The sequence below is a fragment of the Sturnus vulgaris genome, chromosome 6 (genome assembly GCF_052056855.1).
Source record: "Sturnus vulgaris isolate bStuVul1 chromosome 6, bStuVul1.hap1, whole genome shotgun sequence".
Taxonomy (NCBI): domain Eukaryota; kingdom Metazoa; phylum Chordata; class Aves; order Passeriformes; family Sturnidae; genus Sturnus; species Sturnus vulgaris.
This window is the reverse complement of record NC_142248.1, coordinates 33,370,196-33,385,551: the sequence shown is the minus strand read 5'-3', so window position 1 is coordinate 33,385,551 and position 15,356 is coordinate 33,370,196. Positions and strand designations below refer to the sequence as shown.

At 39.3% G+C, this 15,356-nt stretch overlaps 1 protein-coding gene across 7 annotated transcripts in view; it reads right to left on the bottom strand.

Annotated features, from left to right (window-relative positions):
- Positions 1 to 3,130: 3,130 nt before the first annotated feature.
- UNC79 (unc-79 subunit of NALCN channel complex) overlaps positions 3,131 to 15,356 on the bottom strand; it is a 106,729-nt gene continuing 94,503 nt past the window's right edge. For 6 of the 7 annotated variants that reach the window (XM_014884499.2, XM_014884503.2, XM_088166172.1 and 3 more), the window contains 6 exons: positions 14,251 to 14,426; positions 12,447 to 12,633; positions 10,925 to 11,122; positions 8,679 to 8,756; positions 5,144 to 5,185; positions 3,131 to 4,459 (listed from right to left, as the gene is read on the bottom strand). In XM_014884499.2, coding sequence (XP_014739985.2) covers positions 4,259 to 4,459; positions 5,144 to 5,185; positions 8,679 to 8,756; positions 10,925 to 11,122; positions 12,447 to 12,633; positions 14,251 to 14,426 — 882 coding nt within the window. In that variant the 3' untranslated portion in view covers positions 3,131 to 4,258. Of the gene's footprint in view, positions 4,460 to 5,143; positions 5,186 to 8,678; positions 8,757 to 10,924; positions 11,123 to 12,446; positions 12,634 to 14,250; positions 14,427 to 15,356 lie in introns of those variants that run through there. The other variant, XR_015804218.1, reaches the window with a different exon arrangement.

The window sequence follows — 15,356 nt, the reverse complement described above, 5'->3', positions numbered from 1 at the left end:
CAGCTTTGTCCAAGAGTCACATTAAGAGGCAACAAGAAAAACTGTGGGTTGAACTCTCCCAGAGCTGCGTGCAGCTGGGGGAATAGCACAGGATTCTTGGCTGCAGAACTCTTTTCCAGGACACTCTAGCAAAGACAAACAGCCCTGGGCTCTGGTAATCTTCATCCAGCTTGAAAGGAGGCTTTGCAGGCCAGAGTTCAGAGACATCTTCCCTCTCAGAGCATTCGTCAGTCCTAGAGAACATCGACTGCTGTCACAGCATGGAAAACAAAGCCAGAAAACCAACTGTGTCTTAGGGCCTTTGAACTGCCACGGCCCTAATGCCACGCTGCAGAGACATTACGTATAAGGCACGTGTGTTACCTACAAGTGATGTGCTGTGGAAGCCTTTGTTTGTGTGACCCTGTGTGTAGCTCAGGCTGTGGTTCCTCCAGAGGCAGAGGAAAGCCCCTGGAGATGCCCAGGCAGACGTGAACCTCGCTCTCAGGACACGGGTTATGTAACCCAGCAGTATGGGCCTTTAACCATCGCTTCATCCTAAGTGCCCCTTGTTGTTGGGAATTTCACAGTTCAGCACACACTAAATTAATTCTTTTACTAGGTCAGGCCTGGTAACAAGCGTTGATTTAAGCAGCTTATTGCAACAGAAGACTAAACACTGTTCCTAAATGGCAGCTCTCTATGATCCTACAGATGATGGATTCTGCTCCTGCTGACACACACCCAGAGACACAGCCGTGCTGGGAGCGTGGCAGAGCAGAAAGATTTGCTGCTGCTGTTTGGTAGCATTTTCAGGGAACACCAAATGTTATTTACTTCCTAATCTTCCTACAGAATATAAAGAATTGCTGCTCTGGGCTATTACAGAGAGATAATGTGAGTGACTCATTTGAGTTGTATATTGACCTCAGGCACTGTAAAGATATATTTTACAGTGCTTTAAAAAACTACTAATGCAGATTTCTGTATTTCTGAAGATCCCTAGAGTGCACTTCAAAGATTTTCCTGAAGTCTTAAACCACATACATCTGGTCAAGCCTCATGTTATTTGTTGTTATTAATAGAACACCCCTAATAATTGGCCATATCATTTTCCAGGCTATATCCCCTATGCTAAAGCAGCTTCTTAATAACTTGCAGTCCTAATTTGCCTAGGCATAACAGCTCCATAAGAACCATATTAATTATAATCAGTGACAGATACATACTAAATCCTATGTTGAAACATGGGAGTAGTTTCTGTGACCAATTCTTATCTCTAAACCCAGAGCTGAAACCAAATCTCAATTCCCACAGTGTTAAACTGTTTAAAGACCTGGAATCAGCAGGTCTGTGTTTAATTTTAATAATTCCCCACTACTGTATTTGCATTCTTTTTGAGTTTTGCCAGTCTGAACATAGATGCTTTGAAGCAGATTTTGCTCGGCAGGGAAAGAGCTTTCACCATGTTGCTTCCATGCATTATCCACTGAGATGCCTGATCATAGATTCTCCTTTCCAGAAGTGAGTTTTAACAACAAGCTTTCTCTGCTCTTCTCCTGCAAATCATTGCTCTCTCAAATTAAATCAAACTCTTCATCCTTTAGGCTTCCACAATTCCCATTGCACCCATCTGAGCTCACCCACCTCATACCCAATGGCCCCAAATTCCTTCCCTCTCTTTGTCTTTCAGTTGTCTTTCAGATTCACCAGATCACAGCTTATCAAAAATACAAATATTCCTCTCCTACATGTCCCACTTTGAGGGAACCAACAGCCCTTTCATTTCAGTAAAGTTGACCCCAGCCCTTACACCTGGGCCCCCTATTAATGTGGTTACTTAGCAAAGGTATCACCTGTTGCAGGCACAAGATTGAAAAAGACACAGCTGAGGGACGGAAGGAGTGAGTCCCACTGGAAACACAGACCACAGCTCTTTTTGCCCAAAGGCAAAGTTCCAACTGCTTACCCCTTAGCATGGTACTGCACCCCATGAGGGAGTGACAGAGCTTGGGTGAAAGGAAGGGATCCCAAAAATCAACAAAACATGGCTCAACCACCAGCATGCTGCAGATGAGCAAGGAAGTGCCTACAGGGAATCATTATGGAGAAAACCCCAAAATCCCTTCAGGAAATCTTGCTGGGCATCCCTCTGAGTACCTGTATATAAATGCACACAGTATGGGGAATAAACACGAGGTTAGAGAGCTAAGAGTCCCAAGAGTTAAGATCCTGGATGAAAGAAGGATGCAAGAAAGATAATATTTGAGAAAAACCTATTCCAATCTCAAGAGCATGCTGTGCTGGTGCATCCCCCTCCCTGCTCCTCCTCAGGCCACGCTAATCTCAGGCTCGTTGGCCACCACTCTCTGAGCAGATGCTGCTGATGGAGCCTGGGCTGCTTCCCCCACTCCTTGAAGCTCACTTTCATCAGCACCTGAAGATGCAAAGGCACCCAACGTGAATACTTCTCTGAACTCGGGGGAATTTTTCACAGGTACCTCATGCACACTCTTTAGGTCTGTGTGCATGGGAGTGTGAATGTGCTGCAGTTCTCTCTTGGATTCCTAAGTATGTTAGGTGTGTAAGTATGATATGCTTCTGAGTGAGTTTAGTGTTTATAGAATACTTCATAAATTGTTTAAATTAGGCCATCAATTAAAACCTTTAGGCCCAAAAACTTGGTCACTTCTGGGGCTCACTTTGGCAAGGGGGTCCACTCTGAATCTTGACTCAGTGGGAGGGTCTCTCTCCCCCCCTTTTATCCCTACTGTTTCTCCATCCCCAGGCTCCATGTAGATCATTTTAGGTTGCTTTCAGTTTTAGATTAGACAAATCAATTTCTCTCCACTAAAAACACATAAGCAAGCTAGCTTAAAACATGCCTTACTGGTTTTTCTTTGTTTTATTGGTTGGTTTGTTGTTTTTGTAAAGCATGATGGTAATTTCATGGCATATCTGCAAACATTTCCATTTTTATTTTAGTAAATGCAGTGAGGGAAGACTGACCTTTCACAAAACCTGAAACTCAGGCAGATTGTGAGAGTGGCAATAAAGACTAGGAATTTAATACCATTCCAATATACAACTTAATGTTGGCCTTTTTTCTAATCAGTGCATTAGAGAATAAATACAAAAAATACAACTGGGATTGCACAGACTTAAGTATTTATTACAAGAGGTGGTAAATCATTATGCTTTCAAGATTTTATGTAAAGTCCACTGAGTTAATTGATTCTCCTTAGATTCCAATAGGCTTTGGCTGAGTCTCCTAATGATATTAAAATCCATCTGTTATTAAACATCATGTTTAATACAACAGTATGCAAATGCTGGGATTTGTAAATATCATTATGCAAAAGTTCAAGTTCAATCATGCTCCTCTTGAAGTTTGCAACATAAATTCTGTAGACATCAATAAGAATAGATTTGGGATCTCGTTTTAATTGCACTGTATACCAGTATCAACAGAAGAATACGATACAGTAGTCACAAAAATAAAAAGGCTTCTATGAAACCTACAAAGAAGAGCAGCAGAGAATCAATGAAGTAAGAGCAGTAGTTCAAAAAATAATAAATCAGACCTGGCAGTTTTCGAAAATGTACTGAAAAAAACTCACAAATTAATTGGCACAGTTTAACAACCTAATTTCTAAGTGCACTTCATAACGACTCTCCTTACAAGCTGCTGTTTTCCCAGAAGATGATGACAAAAAGCCTCATTAGAACACCACTGGTTTATAGAGACAGATTTTATTGCATTGCCAGCTGTGAATCTAAAAAAAAAAAAAAAAAAAAGAAAAGACATCCCCCCTAAAAACTTATATAAAGGTTCCTAAAAACCCTATTTTCTTTTGGAATTGTCAAAAAATAGCAACATAGCACTTCCATGTTTGTGAATACCCACAATTCTATTTTTAAAAAAAATAGAAGTTAAAGAAAAGTGATCTTTGTTTTAGCTTCAAAAATAATGTAAAGGAACATTTAAGAACAAGTTATCTCAATGATCAGAGAGATATGTACAATATGATAGATTTGAGTCCAATCCATGTTCATGAACACAGACTTAGAACCTGTTGATCCTGAGTAACTGTAATTATAAACTGGCAGGACCAGGCTCTTAACTTCACTCATTATAAGCTTTTTCACAATCTGTCCTAGGCTAAAAAGTGTAGATATAGTATATACTCTGTATATGGATTTATACAAAAGTCTTTTACAGCTCTAATACTGTTATTGCTAGGCTAGAAAATGAATATTTTGGAACAAATTACATAAATCATAAAGGATAAAACTGAGATGCAGCTTCTGATGACTGAATTTCTACTTGAGCCATTTTGAACTGGGTACACTGTAGCCACTTGCGGAGCACGGATGAGCTGTTGTTCATTTGTCCTGACCCCTGCAGCATCCTCAGGCTGTGGTGGTTGACATTGCTCTGGATGGCTTGGAGGCGGAGCTGAAGTCCAGCAGATAAATGCTGTTCAAATGATGCAAAACATTTAGTTTCCTACCCTTAATACATACATTAATATAGCAATGTAAAGGGTATTGGTTGTTGGCTGGGGAGTTTCTTTTACTGCCCCATGTCAAATTTCTTTCTTCCACATCCTGCCCTGTGGTGTTGCCATGGAAGGCAAATGTGCTTACAGACACAACTCCAAACTGAGACCAACTCCAAAACTTTTCTTCTCTTCACAACAATCTCTTGACTCACAAATCACACATCCACCTTGCTCTCCCTTACAAAGAGGGCCAGATGGCACAGTTTTACCCAAGAAAATAGGCCCACAATATCTTCTTTAGTACCCAAATCTACCTCCTGAGTCAAGAGTCCCAATCCTGATTTGTCAGGGAACTCTCAAGCCTAAGGCATTAAGAAAACCACAGCTCAGGAAAGAACCAATCTCAGTAAATAGAGAGGAAAGGCCCCAACCTGGCTAGAGGAAAGTGTTGCAGAGGGGAAAAGAAAAGCAGTACTGACTAGTGGGCAAGTACCTCAGCAAATTATGCTCTACCTATGCTCACACTTCAGAGTTTCATCTCAACTGCATATGCTACAATTATCTATTTTCAGACAATTTGGAGATCACATCTTGTTTCTAGAATTTACAGAAATATGTAATACTAGCAATAAAAGAATAAGGTACTAGAAGCAACTTACCTTTAGGTTTGACTGTATCATTGGCAACCACATTGGTATGAGCTGCAAGAAGAGATGCATTTTGTTATTATACAAGTGACTGTAAACATGCTACAGTTACTGTGAGACAGAGGAGGATACATCTAATGCTTTTAGCCATTTGAATTGGCATGATCTGAACCAGAAATCTGAAAATGTGGTTATTTTAAGTACTTGGAGAAGGTAACTCTCACATATAAAGAAGCCAGTTTCCCTTGTCTATAGCTTGATGAACCACCAGTAGCAATTATTGATATCCTGTTTAAGACAATGATGAAAATACAGAATTAAACTTGTTACAGGAAGTCACTTCTGACTTTCCTTGTAAGGGTGTTTCTGTATGTGCAGGTGAGAAATATTGGAGTAAACAATTTTCATGGTGAGGTATACATCAAGAAAAGAAAAAAAAAATGCAGCAGTAGTTCTTAATAACAGGTCATATATTTAAATGGTAACCAACATTTTTTAAGCCACTAGTCACATCAGTGCTTCATTGCAGAATGTGAGATATTCTGTAGGCTGGGGAGCACAGGTAAAAGCTATCCAGAATGATAAGGTGATCACAGAATGATCAACTGTGGCTGGACTGGAGTGATATGTATTTCAGACTCCTGCTCTTCAGGGAACTTTTACTTGTGAGGAGGTATACCATGACAACCTTATGAAAACCAGAGAGGCATTTCTAGCAGAAGTATTCATGTTTTTCAATATTATTTTAACCACTGAGGTTGCTGTTCTAAAATGTTCCATTAAAATTTGCAATTTGCCAATTACGCTACCAGGAGCTGCAAGTTAAACCTAATCACTATTGACAACATTAGATAAAGTTCTGCTTCCCTTGTGCAAGGAATGATAATTGTTTCAATTTCAGTACTCTTTTGCTGGAGAATCATATGCAGTTCTGTCAGGACTTAGTCTTTCACATGAAGAACCATATTCAAACCTCAGCATTTACAGACAGATGAATGCCAAAACAGCTGGAATGCAGCCAGATGCAGCAGACACGAGCTCTGTACATCCTTCTATGGGCTCTCACACTGATGAAGTGCTTAATAAGATGCAGTGACCACAATCCCGATGTGTGTTTTTGGTGAGGAGAGAATAGGTCTGAGGGGCCATGCTCCACATCTCACTGCCATCAACAAAACATCCCTGACAATTTTGTCTGGCACTGATGGAGTTCCTATGGAGTTAGCCAGTGGTGGCAGGACTGATGGCAGAAGTATATCAAGCAAGAAGGGAAGCCAGGTAGAAAACTTAGGGTACCCCTCTGCATCTGAACCAATTCACTGGACAACTTTTACAGTCAGCTGAGAGAATCAAGCACTTCACATCCAGTTCATCTTGTCCCAAAGCAAGTATCTAAAATAGATCAAGATGAATCATGTCCAAAAATACTGACGGTAAAGGGCAGTCATGGAAACTAGCTTTTATCAATATCTCTTCTGGACAAGTCTAAGGTCAGATACAGATCTTTGACCTCCAGCACCAGTTCTGTCTTGCAGGGTCTGGACATATTTAGGGAAATGAAACATTCTGCTGCAGGCACAAGCAAGCAAACCCTCTAGTGCTACAGCTGCCAGATAGATAAGTCACACAAGAAGACATTTTTATGGAAGCACTTGAGTTTTAACTAATCCTCAGCCAGCCTTTTCTTCACAAAGGAAGAATACAAAACACTAGTTAGAAAGAACAGCTGGAATAACAGAGTGCTGTCAGACACTATCAAATTTTTTGAGTTTATATTTTCAACAGGACTGTATTGATTCCAGTTTAATTTTTAAAGGGAAACCAGGCTGTAGAACAGGCTGGTCACGGCGCTGTTCTGGCTCCCCAAATCTTCTGCCTGCCCAGCTCTCTAAAAAGCTACACAGCAGCTGCTGGAGCTGCCCAAAACCCTTGGGTCTCTGCAAAAGGCCTTGAGCTGTTCCTGTCTTTACTGCAGGCTCCCTAGTTCCTCAGAGATACATTTGATGGTCAAAGATGTGGCCAGCAAGGTACTGGTCTTCAACACCAATGCCTAACCTGGTATGGCCACTTTCCTGGCTCCTTTGACACAGAAAAGCAGGGGAAAAGTTGAGCACTTTCATTTCATTGCACAGTCACTGAAGAAGAGCCCATCTCAAATTTTATTTTTTAAATTAGAGATGCCACTCACTGGTTCCTGTGTGAATAAGCTTTGCACCACGGTGTCTTTAAAGGACTTCAAACATACAGTAAATCCCTAAATCATGGCACTTATTTTTCAGATCTACAATAAATATTTTTACCATCAGTTAGTTCAGAAAAAAAAAATAGTAATCTGGAACTATGAAACCTAAAGTACTGTTATGCATATTATATTGTTCATGCAGGATTTCACTTTAGGGCTGAGTAAAGGGGATTTGATCACCCAAATTTTTCTATTCCATCTCCCATCCACTAAACATGAGAGCTTAGCACCTTAACTCACAGTTCCACAGTTTTATGAGCTTGATTTTATAGTAACAACAATGTCCTTTTAACCTGACTTAGCATTATATTGATATATACTCTCAAACATATCCCTCTGAAAGCATTCATTTGATTTGTGACAGGAATTTGGCCCTAAAGGCCTCTCTTTTCACAGCTTTAAAGCCACTCTTCATCTTTGTCAAATTCTGAACATCCTGGACTGGCTAAAAGAGAAGCCCATATGTCTTTCAGACATTAGCTATAATCACTTTAACATCCCTTAGTGACAGAATTTCTGCAGTGAATCAAGCCATTACAAATCTATATTTTCACAATGAGTGCAAATGCTTTAATGTCAGTTGACATAAAGACCTTCAATTTTAGCTACTTTATTTTCAATTCTTGCTTGATCATAAAAGACTGGAGTAAAGCAAGTCAGAAATTTCCTTTATGGCAACAGAAGAACTGTATTAACCTTAACTACTTCTGTGGAAACTCTCTTGAATTGGGAAAACATAAAAAAGGATAGTAAAATTGATTTATGCTTGTGAGACTTCCTCATCCCTTCTACAAACACTGTGATAACCCATGGAAGACTGACTACGGATTCCCAAAGAAACAACTCATACACATATAATAACAAGAAAACCACTGTGGCAAAAAGTTTATGTTATCCACCTAAATAAATGTGAGGCTCAGAACACAGAGAACATTATGATTCAAAGATACAGAACGGCTGAAAATTCAAGCAATAGTTAGAGGTTCTCAAAGTCAGTGACATTAGTTTTTTCTATGAGAAGAATAAGATCATTACTGACATTAGTGGCAATGGAAAGAGGAAGTAGATTAGATGTTAATTTTTAAAAAATCAGGAGAACTTGAATTTGAGATTGCACTCATCTTCTTACCACTGATTTTATTTTTCAGTTTGGTCTGCTAGGGCATATTGTGGCATTAACATTCAACTTCAGTTTCTTCCACTTTTTTTTTTTTGAGTGGGAGGGGAAGCAGAGGACAATACTTTTAGAAATCAGAATAATCAGGCAATATAATTTAATAAATATTCATGGTATAGTATGCCTACCTTTACAAAGATAGTAGAGTTGCATTCTTGTAAAGCCTCCATTAAACTGATCACATGCAGGCACACCATTTCCACCATCTTGGAAAAGAAAAATCAAACATAAAACCAAATCAATATCCAGCATATCAATGTAGTAAGATAAGCCAACAGCCTCTAAGAAGGATCTTCCTGTATTTGCTAGGCAGTTACACTGAACCACAAGGTGTGCATTTATTAAGCATTGACACACAAGATTAAATATTACATAAGCATATATGGGATGTTTTTCTTTATTTAGTTTTGTCCCAATGTGGTAAAACATATCTGTTAAGTATTTCAATCCTTGATGTATTTTAATTCTTACCACACATCAAAACAAGTTGGCTTTGGCTTTGTTCTTTTCAGACATCATAAATTGTTTGTTACGTCCTCGCTATGTAATTCCCATCAATCTGTGTCAGAAATTGGTGGTTTTATTTATTGAATCTTTGAAAATTAACATACTCATAAAACCCATCCTTTTATCCCCCATCAAAAGACAATTCATTGTTTTGAACTGACAGCTAGTCCATAATTCTTCCATTTTGCATCATAATTTATGACAGATGCAAGCATCAGTTATTTGGTAGTAGACAGCTTTTTAAGTTTTATATTGTGTAACTTCACAGGTACAAGACAAACACCCTCAGCCAGCAATGACTATTTACAGTGCCTGTCTAAACTACATGTAAATTCCCCTTGATAATAATAAACTTAGCTTTTATGTTTTGCTTTTCATTGTCAAAGTGCTTCACAAACACTAACCCCACAACACGCCTGTGAGACAGGCAAGTGTTATTATCTGCATTTCACAGAGCAACAGGCAGAGAGCTTAAAAACTGTGGCTCTGAAGCTACATAATGATATACTTTCAGAAAAAGGATTGGAACTTGGGACTTCCCAGTCATATTCTTGTCCTAGGGCTTGACAAGAGACTTTTGTGTCTGACTAAACAACTGACTGGTTGGAAATGCCATGCACATTTCCTGTTCCTTCAAATGGAGCTTCCTGAACCACTGTTCCAGCAATGGGCTTGTGAACCACAGTGACCCCACTAATGGCAGAAGCTAAAATATCATTTAGGGACAGCTCTAGGTTCTCCTTGCCTGATATGGACAAGACATAGGAAATAGTAACTGGCTGAGACATTGAACTGCAGCCCATACAATTACAATTAAAAGGGCAAATCCTGCCTGGGATGGAGGATGTTTCACATGGGGAAAGGGTAATTATATAAAACAATTTCCATACACATGGCAGGTCTACATTTAAAAAAGAAAAAAGAAAACCCAAACAAACCAAGAATGAAAACCTTGTTAGCAGCAAACTTTAAAAACCCAAACCTTAAGACCTAACTTAAGAGGAATGGGCCATGTATAAAAATGTTTCCCTCTCAAAGCTACCATCAGGCTCTCCAGAGCCAAAACTACTAGTGAACATCCCAGGTAAAAAGTTTTGACCTGTGGGAAACACAACAGGCCTTGCCCATCAGCTCTTGCCCAGCTCTTAACCCTAAAGCCTGCAGGCACAGAGAATCATTAGTCAAGGGAAAGCAAAGCAGCAGCTATCAGAAGGCTGCTGGAAGCCCTCTGGGTTCTTATTGTACAAAATTGCTCCAGCAGCAGAGAGTATTTGGGATAAACATTTAAAGGTTATTTCCAAGCAAATGGTAGGGATGATTTCTGGACACAGTGAACGTTTCCCTTTTAAATCTTATCTCTAGAGATGCCTCCTTCCAGTCATTCACTACTCAACAAATGTTTCAAGAGATATTTAGGTAGCTTATTTTTGATGAGTAACCTGTGAATTATGGGTGGCCAATTGTCAGCAGTTGTGTAGTTTTTCACCATCACATGGTAAAAAATAATCAAATGGATATTCACAGAATTATCCTAGAACAGTTCATTTCTTCTGTAAGGCAGAATCAGATGAAACAGCAGACTACAATTAAGAGCAGGAATATATACAAAATGAGACATGATGCACAGAGCTCTTAATCCAACAAGCAGCGACTCAAGCTCCTGATGCTGTTTCAGGCAGATTCTGGCTAGATCCTGTTTCAGGCTCACTGTGAGGTTAAATCACTACTAATTAGCTATCCCTTTAATTTCTCAAAAGCATCAAAGTCACTTTATGATGTTATTCATAGCCTGTTCTATTCCACTAAAACAGAGCAAGCCTCCTCTGAGTTTAATCTGTATTAAATCTGTCTGCAGCACCTGACTTACCACTTTGTTATGCGCCATTAGCTGTAGGATGCTTGGTGTCACTCGGCTCCAGAACTCCAGGGCTGTGAGGATGGCTGTAAAGCTAAATTCATTCTGATTCTGGACTGTTGGAGCTACTGCTGTTTGTTCACAATACACTGTCCAGAGCTGAGCAAATATAAATGCATGGAACAGGGAACACATGTGCAGAACAGACGTCTGCAGAAACAGAAAATAGAAGAAAATGTTTATTTAAACAAGTGTATTGGGATACAGTGCAGAGGCTTTCATCCCCCGTCGTGTCTGTTCCACTGTGCAGTTTCGTCCCTCACTTTCCCATGTTTCCCTCCCATTAGGAAATAGTAAGTCAAGTACACTTAAGATGTTAATTTTTCCATGTTTAAAAAATGGGTTTATATTTTCAGACCAAAAACTGCATTTGCAAATATGCACCCATGCTATCTAAGTGTCAGGCATTAAGGTCAGTTCCTTTAAAAGAAAGTTTGTTTTGCAAAAAAAACACCTGGAAAACAGATATTCAGGACTATTTCTGAACCTTTCTTAATGGAAAACTCCACTGCAGAAGGCTGTGGCACATATGACTCCACTTCAGAACCTGGAAGGACAGCTATCATACAAAATATATGATTTTACATCTGTTAATCTGTCATCCATTTCTGCTTTGCTGGGACTGCTCACAGTCACAAGGAAACAGTCAAGGAAAGAGAATTCATTTTGCATAGTCAGGCATGGCTCCTTGCTAATCCTTGTTATACATCACAGTATCTGAGCCTCCAGGACTGCTGGACTTTAACTACTTCATTACAAGAAAGATTCTTCTGGTCGGAGATGTCTTCTCAGTTTGCAAGTGCAAGAGGGATTCCTGCTCTGTGGCAGTATGACTGCACCAAACATTGCAATGGTTGCTTGGTAACTGGAAAGAGGTATTTGAAAGACCAAAAAAAGGCCAAAGAAATGAATGGGAATCACCAGTGCCTTGGCTGGGTGGAGGGAAAGAAAGGGGGATTTTATGTACGAGATAAATGTGTTATCATTCTGCTTCTGTCACTAATAAAAACCTGATTGGTGTCAAAGACTGCTGCAATATTTGTGTTAAACTACTGTCACAAATGTGTTTATAATCTGCAATAACTCTTCTTGTCCTGAACACCTGAAGGAAAAAGTCGTGCTTGAATCATCACTGTTTGTAATTATTTTGATCATAAAATTATTTACATGCTATCCGATGCAGACATACAACACTATCTGAGAGATTTGCCACAGAGATGGTCACTGCTGAACCTTCAGTCTGGAATCCAGTTTTTCTTCCCTCACTCCTGTGTTCAGACATTTTGCAAAACTCAAACTTAAGTGTACTAATTTCACCAGTTTTCTAGCACGTAAGAAAAACTGTACAGAGATTTCTTTCCCTGGGTCCTGGATTTTATTAAGGTTTTACCCCTCCTTTTATCTTACTAAAAATAAATGTCTGTAATAAGGCCAATATATAACACATCTCTACTTAAAACACATAATGCCTTACCTTTGATTGCTCTGGAAACCCAATCAGAATAACAATAAGGTGGTCAGCAATTTGTGAACCTGCATCCAGTGGAATAGGCATGCAAGATGATGGAGAATTTGGACAGACAACATTGTGTGTCAGAGACCCCAGAAGTAGCCAGGACAGCAAACGAATGTGTGAGACACATTCTATGAACTCTTTGGGCCTGTCAAGAAAGAGCAGATTTTACAATGATACTAAGTTTTCTGGCTTTTCCCAAATTATGGAGTCTCCTTATGCACATTTGGTAGATGCAGTCTCAGTGTGCTGGAGACACAGATTGTTGGTACAGCTTGTGGGAAGATTCCAGCCACACAGAACTTGGTGGCCTTGACATACAATATACAAGTCCAATAGAACATATTTGGTGGGTCTAAGAAACAGTTTCTCTGAAAGGTTAAAGTAGTCACAGATTCATTTCTTCCATAAACAATGATTTTTTCACACAGGTATCATCAGATGGGAAGGATTGCCCAAGTGGAAATGCTCCTCTCAGCTCCCCTGGACTCCACACAGCTGCCTTACCTCCACTGTGTTCCAGCTCTCCTCTGGTAAAGTGGAGGTCATTTCTGTGTTCTTGAGCCTCTCCTTGCACATTTGGATTGTGTTTTTGAGGGCAGGGACTATGCTTTTTTGTAACACTTAAATATTTCTCCACCATCTAGCGCAGTGTCTAATTGCAAAGCAGTGTGCTTATATAATCTACAAAGGAAGAGCCCTTTACTGGTGACATCTTGTCCATCCCTTTGCTGCTTCCAAGCTCTGACTAAATACTCATTTGAATTCATAGGAACAGGAAAAAAATAATTGTTTTTCCATCAATAAACCACCATTTACTAGGCCACTCTCCCTGCTGGTTTTAGTTTCTAATTTGATGTCATTGTCAAAGACTCATATTACCCAAGAGGCATTCCATTAATTTTTGTTTTTTAATAAAATGTGATACAATTCTCTTCCTCAAGTCTCTATAGGATCTTAAAGTAATTCATTACTTTCAATTCAGAACATGTTCCTTTTTTTTTACATCTAATAAAAGAAAGTGCAGGGAGATAAGCACTCTGTTATTTCCAAAAGCAGATATGCTCCACATAAATGCACATGCAGATGTATCTAAAGGACAGGAGCCTAAACAGCTTAGTCCCCAGAATCCTGGACAGGTAATCTGGGACAGAGCTGGCACAGGAATGCAGGTTTGTTGAAACATAGTTCAACTGCTTATACTCAAAACAACTTGTCACTGTAACACAAGGGACAGTACTCCTCTTTTTGTAGAAAATAAAACACTGTACATCAGGATCTCTCAGACTGAAAAGGGACAGAAAACATGTCTTGAGCAGGGTTTCCCTCGTTTAACCTTAGGCAGGTGAAGTTAGTAGTTTATCATACATTAGTAGGTCTACACTTAGGAGTTCTCACTCATCTCACTATTCCATAATTTCAAAGGCCATTTCCTGTTGTATTGTCTATAATTCAGAGAATATTTTCTGTAACTCTAGGACTGATCAAGTGCCTGTGTGCATTTCACTGCCTGCACCTAGACCAAGAATCAAGTTAATTTCCAGTGTTACTCCAGTCCAGCCCCTGGAGTTATCTCCACTATCCCTTTGGCATGTACTTTAAATATTACATTGACAAACTCCTCAGTTAAGGATCAGGGAGCTGCTGAGCAGCTGTTTCAATGTCCCACTGTGGGTCTTATCTATGGAATCTGACAATAAAATCATATTTTTGTGAAGATTTCTAACTTATTTTAGTATCCCCTTTTGTGGAAAAGCGTTCTCACCCTTGCTGCATTGCTGAAGGAGGATGGTAAAGCCAAGGCAAATACCGGATCACAGCTTTGTTATCCCTGTGGTTTCCCCGGGTGATTTCCATAGCAGCAATTTGAGCTAAACCAACTTTCAGATGTCCACCAAAAGTGTCTTCATGGAGTGGCTGAGAACAAGTCTTCATGTGACTCTGCAAGGCAAAGATCTGATTTTCTACCCAAAAAGAGTATTTTGCTTGAACTAAGTTCTCCCAAAAAACAGCATATTCTATTTCACTCCCCTTCAATTCCTTCTCAGGATCTCTAACTGTATCTACAGAACAAAGCTCAGAAACAGATTTTTTAAATTCTCCAATCCCTCTATTAGTAACACCTGTATGATGCAGAGCTTTCCAAAGAGGGCCACAATTCCAAGAGGCCAGACAAAATATAAATTAGGCAAAATGTATAGGCAGCTTTTGTATCAGCAGACTCAACAGCTGATAAATACAAACTAATGCTTGACAATCCAGAGAGCTTAGGTAAAAATGAAAGAATCTAACCCTTTAAAAAGTCAGCATCTGGGCAGGAAATGCCTTCCATATGCAATATTCCATTTACATGTTCAGAAAGAAGCTCTCATTTTTTCATCAGCAAGATGACTATATTGCACTAATCAACTACGTTTCACTATTCAGTTACAAATGCCTTTAAGCTCTGGCAATAAAAAGGGCCAAACCTCTTACCAAGAAATACTCAAATATTTATGCCTGTAAAGATCATTTATCCTGCTTTGCCAGCTAACTTTGCATTACCTTCTGGTACTAGGTTATACCAGAACACATGCTGACTGCAGTTGCTTGCTTAAAAGGAGAGCCATATGCTATGTACAAGAAAATCAGGTCATCAGTTATTCAATTATTGTAACAGGATAAAAATCAGTGGACCAATAATATGTTTGTAACAGGTAAATATCTGACCCCAGAAATTTACACTCTCAAATTGCACTTTTAAAGTCTCTTTCAAGAGAAAAAACCCTTATGTACCAGCATGAATATTTAATGACTTTTGTTATATAGACAGGTAAAAAGGATAGACAGTTATGCAGGCAAATATATTATAAATCTTAAAAAAAGGTGGAA